This window comes from Malaclemys terrapin, chromosome 1, assembly GCF_027887155.1.
Source record: "Malaclemys terrapin pileata isolate rMalTer1 chromosome 1, rMalTer1.hap1, whole genome shotgun sequence".
Taxonomy (NCBI): Eukaryota; Metazoa; Chordata; order Testudines; family Emydidae; genus Malaclemys; species Malaclemys terrapin.
Genome location: NC_071505.1, coordinates 346520738 through 346524943, shown reverse-complemented (window position 1 = coordinate 346524943; position 4206 = coordinate 346520738). Strand labels below are relative to the sequence as shown.

The window sequence follows — 4206 nt, the reverse complement described above, 5'->3', positions numbered from 1 at the left end:
CAGGATTTCATAACTTCACATACAATCAGAGCACATACAACCCAAGGGGATATCAATGTTTAGCAGATTAAGACTTTTAGGGCTTACTTGTACAAAACATACCATAATGACATCACCATGGTGAATACGGGGTGCTTTGGGGTGCATAGTGTCAGAGGGATGAACCAGAGAGTGACGGGGGTGGAGAGGAGAGGAGCGAGTGAGGGGCAGGGCCTTGAGGGGAAGAGGCAGAGCCGGGGCGGAACCTGGGGGAAGAGGCAGAGCAGAGGGGCGGGGCCTCAGTCTTACAGTTACCAGCAATTAGAAAGGTGGCAACCCTATGAGTTGTCTATAGACAGATTCCCCAGTTTGTGATGCTGAAAGAGCACAGTGAGGTCAGGAAAGGGTTTAAAGTCTCTTTTACTGGCCAGTCAGTGATTCAGGGAGGAGGGCCCAGCACCATGTCACCAGCCAGCTCTGCATGGAGTTTGATCTGAGAGCCAGGTGACAAGGAGACAACTTAGGTCCCTTTATGAGTAAAGGGCTGGAGTAGCCTATCCCGGATCTGTTGAGTCCTCACCCCATAGATGATGGGGTTTAGCATGGCAGGCACCAAGAGGTACATGTTTGCCATGAGAATGTGTAAATGCTGGGGCACATTGTGCCCAAACCGGTGCGTGAGGAAGGAGAAGAGAGCTGGGATGTAAGAGCATAAGATGACACAGAGGTGGGAGCCGCAGGTCCCAAAAGTCTTGAGCCGGGCATCCTTTCTTGGGAGACTGAAGATGGCCCTGAGGATCTGGGTATAGGACATGGCGATAAAAAACACATCCAGACTGATCACGAAGAATGCCACAGAGAGGCTGTAGTAACTACTGACGCTGATGTCGGCACAGGCCAGCTTCACCACAGCCATGTGCTCACAGTACGTGTGGGAAATGATGTTGGTTCTGCAATATGGCCAACTCCTCGCCAGGACAGGAATGGGCAGTACGAGCATGGCACCGCGCAGCACCGTGGCCAGGCCAATTTTCGCCACCACAGAGTTTGTCAGGGTGGTGGAATGTCTCAGGGGATCGCAGATGGCCACGTAGCGATCTAAAGCCATGGCCACAAGGACCCCAGATTGCATCGCAGTGAAGCTGAGAATGAAGTACATCTGGGTGAGGCAGGCACTGAAATTGATCTCCCTGTAATTGAACCAGAAGATGCTCAGCATTTTGGGTAGGATGGACATAGACAGGACCAGGTCGGTGACAGCCAGCATGCAGAGGAAATAGTACATGGGCGCATGGAGGCTCGGCTCCGTCTTTACAATGAACAGGATGGTGAAGTTCCCCAAGGTGGCAATGGAGTATATGGTGCAGAAGGGGATGGACATCCAGACATGGGCTTCCTCCAGACCAGGAATGCCCAGCAGGATGAAGGTGGAGGGGTTGGTGAAGTCGGTTGAGTTGAAATCTGACATGGAGTAGGGGAGACGGTGTTCAACACAGAGAAGAATGGTGTTTCCTGTATGTACCATACGTTCCCCTGACTTCCTGTACGTGCCCAGGGTCTAGGGTGATGGTTGCAGGACAAACATCTGTATGGAGAGACAATTCATAGATTCATAGATTATAGGACTGGAAGGGACCTCGAGAGGTCATCGAGTCCAGTCCCCTGCCCGCATGGCAGGACCAAATACTGTCTAGACCATCCCTGATAGACATTTATCTAACCTACTCTTAAATATCTCCAGAGACGGAGATTCCACAACCTCCCTAGGCAATTTGTTCCAGTGTTTAACCACCCTGACAGTTAGGAACTTTTTCCTAATGTCCAACCTAGACCTCCCTTGCTGCAGTTTAAACCCATTGCTTCTGGTTCTATCCTTAGAGGCTAAGGTGAACAAGTTCTCTCCCTCCTCCTTATGACACCCTTTTAGATACCTGAAAACTGCTATCATGTCCCCTCTCAGTCTTCTCTTTTCCAAACTAAACAAACCCAATTCATTCAGCCTTCCTTCATAGGTCATGTTCTTTAATCATTCTTGTTGCTCTTCTTTGGACCCTTTCCAATTTCTCCACATCTTTTTTAAAATGCGGCACCCAGAACTGGACACAATACTCCAGCTGAGGCCTAACCAGAGCAGAGTAGAGCGGAAGAATGACTTCTCGTGTCTTGCTCACAACACACCTTTTAATACATCCCAGAATCATGTTTGCTTTTTTTGCAACAGCATCACACTGTTGACTCATATTTAGCTTGTGGTCCACTATAACCCCTAGATCCCTTTCTGCCGTACTCCTTCCTAGACAGTCTCTTCCCATTCTGTATGTGTGAAATTGATTTTTCCTTCCTAAGTGGAGCACTTTGCATTTGTCTTTGTTAAACTTCATTCTGTTTAACTCAGACCATTTCTCCAATTTGTCCAGATCATTTTGAATTATGACCCTGTCCTCCAAAGTAGTTGCAATCCCTCCCAGTTTGGTATCATCCGCAAACTTAATAAGCGTACTTTCTATGCCAATATCTAAGTCGTTGATGAAGATATTGAACAGAGCCGGTCCCAAAACAGACCCCTGCGGTACCCCACTCGTTACGCCTTTCCAGCAGGATTGGGAACCATTAATAACAACTCTGAGTACGGTTATCCAGCCAGTTATGCACCCACCTTATAGTAGCCCCATCTAAGTTGTATTTGCGCAGTTTATCGATAAGAATATCATGCGAGACCGTATCAAATGCCTTACTAAAGTCTAGGTATACCACATCCACCGCTTCACCCTTATCCACAAGGCTTGTTATCCTATCAAAGAAAGCTATCAGATTGGTTTGACATGATTTGTTCTTCACAAATCCATGCTGGCTGTTCCCTATCACCTTACCACCTTCCAAGTGTTTGCAGATGATTTCCTTAATTACTTGCTCCATTATCTTCCCTGGCACAGAAGTTAAACTAACTGGTCTGTAGTTCCCTGGGTTGTTTCTATTTCCCATTTTATAGATGGGCACTATATTTGCCATTTTCCAGTCTTCTGGAATCTCTCCCGTCTCCCATGACTTTCCAAAGATAATAGCTAGAGGCTCAGATACCTCCTCTATTAGCTCCTTGAGTATTCTAGGATGCATTTCATCAGGTCCGGGTGACTTGCAGGCATCTAACTTTTCTAAGTGATTTTTAACTTGTTCTTTTTTTATTTTATCCGCTAAACCTATCCCCTTCCCATTAGTATTCACTATGTTAGGCATTCCTTCAGACTTCTCGGTGAAGACCGAAACAAAGAAGTCATTAAGCATCTCTGCCATTTCCAAGTTTCCCGTTACTGTTTCTCCCTCCCAATGTTAATATGAGACAGTACATGCCCAACTGGAGGCTGTTCTCATTGATGAAGCAGATTGGTTGCTCTTCAAACACTGAAAAATGACATTTTCATTATTCATATGAATGAATTAAGAACACCTGACCCTACAAATGCCAATTCCATATTTGATGGTGCTCCCTGCATCAAGAATTCCTATGCATCGTGGGGTGGGAAACCTTAATAGGCCCCAGCAGGAAACACAGTGGATACTGGTTTTCCCTTATTGTTCCCTAGACCTTGTCTACACTGCCATGTTTTTTCGCCAAAAGGCAACATTTGGTGAAGAAATAATGAAGGTGTAAACACTACAAAGCCAATTTTGAATACGTAACTCCTCAGTTTCAGTGACGTAATTAAGGCACCTTAACGAGAGTTGTAAGGCTTTTTACGCAAAATTTTAATCTCCAAAGTGCCAGTGTAGACACTGTAATTGGCCCATTGCTCTTCTCCCACACTCAACGTCCCCCGCCCCCTGGAACACTCACCATGATTGTTGTGTTCGCCGGCATGTGTGATTGTCAAGGGTCAGCAGGAAAGTGACTAGTGTGTTGTCAGCAGTGTATTTTAATGTAGTGTTTCAATGCTGTATGTGTACTTAACAATAATGCTTCTGTTTATTGCTACTTGTGTTTCCCCAGATATGTGCTTGAAAGGAGACACCCCCCCCACACACACTCCAGCCAAGTGTGTCCGCCAGATAAGAAAGCGCCCAAGATGGAGGAAGGAAGATATATTCTGGGAGGTGCAGCAGTACTCTGATGCAGACAAGATGGAATGCAGGCAGTGGAGGGAAAGCGACAAGTAAGAAAGAAAAGAAATGAGGCATACACTAGGGATGCAATGGAGAGGCCGATAAAGGTTTTGGAGTGCCAAAAAGACG

General features: G+C 46.3%; 1 protein-coding gene across 1 annotated transcript; it reads right to left on the bottom strand.

Annotated features, from left to right (window-relative positions):
* Positions 1-499: 499 nt before the first annotated feature.
* On the bottom strand, positions 500-1491 carry LOC128832084 (olfactory receptor 52E4-like). The gene has a single exon (XM_054019140.1). It carries the CDS (start codon positions 1445-1447, stop codon positions 500-502), a length of 948 nt encoding a protein of 315 aa, XP_053875115.1. The 5' UTR covers positions 1448-1491.
* Between the last annotated feature and the right edge of the window lie 2715 nt (positions 1492-4206).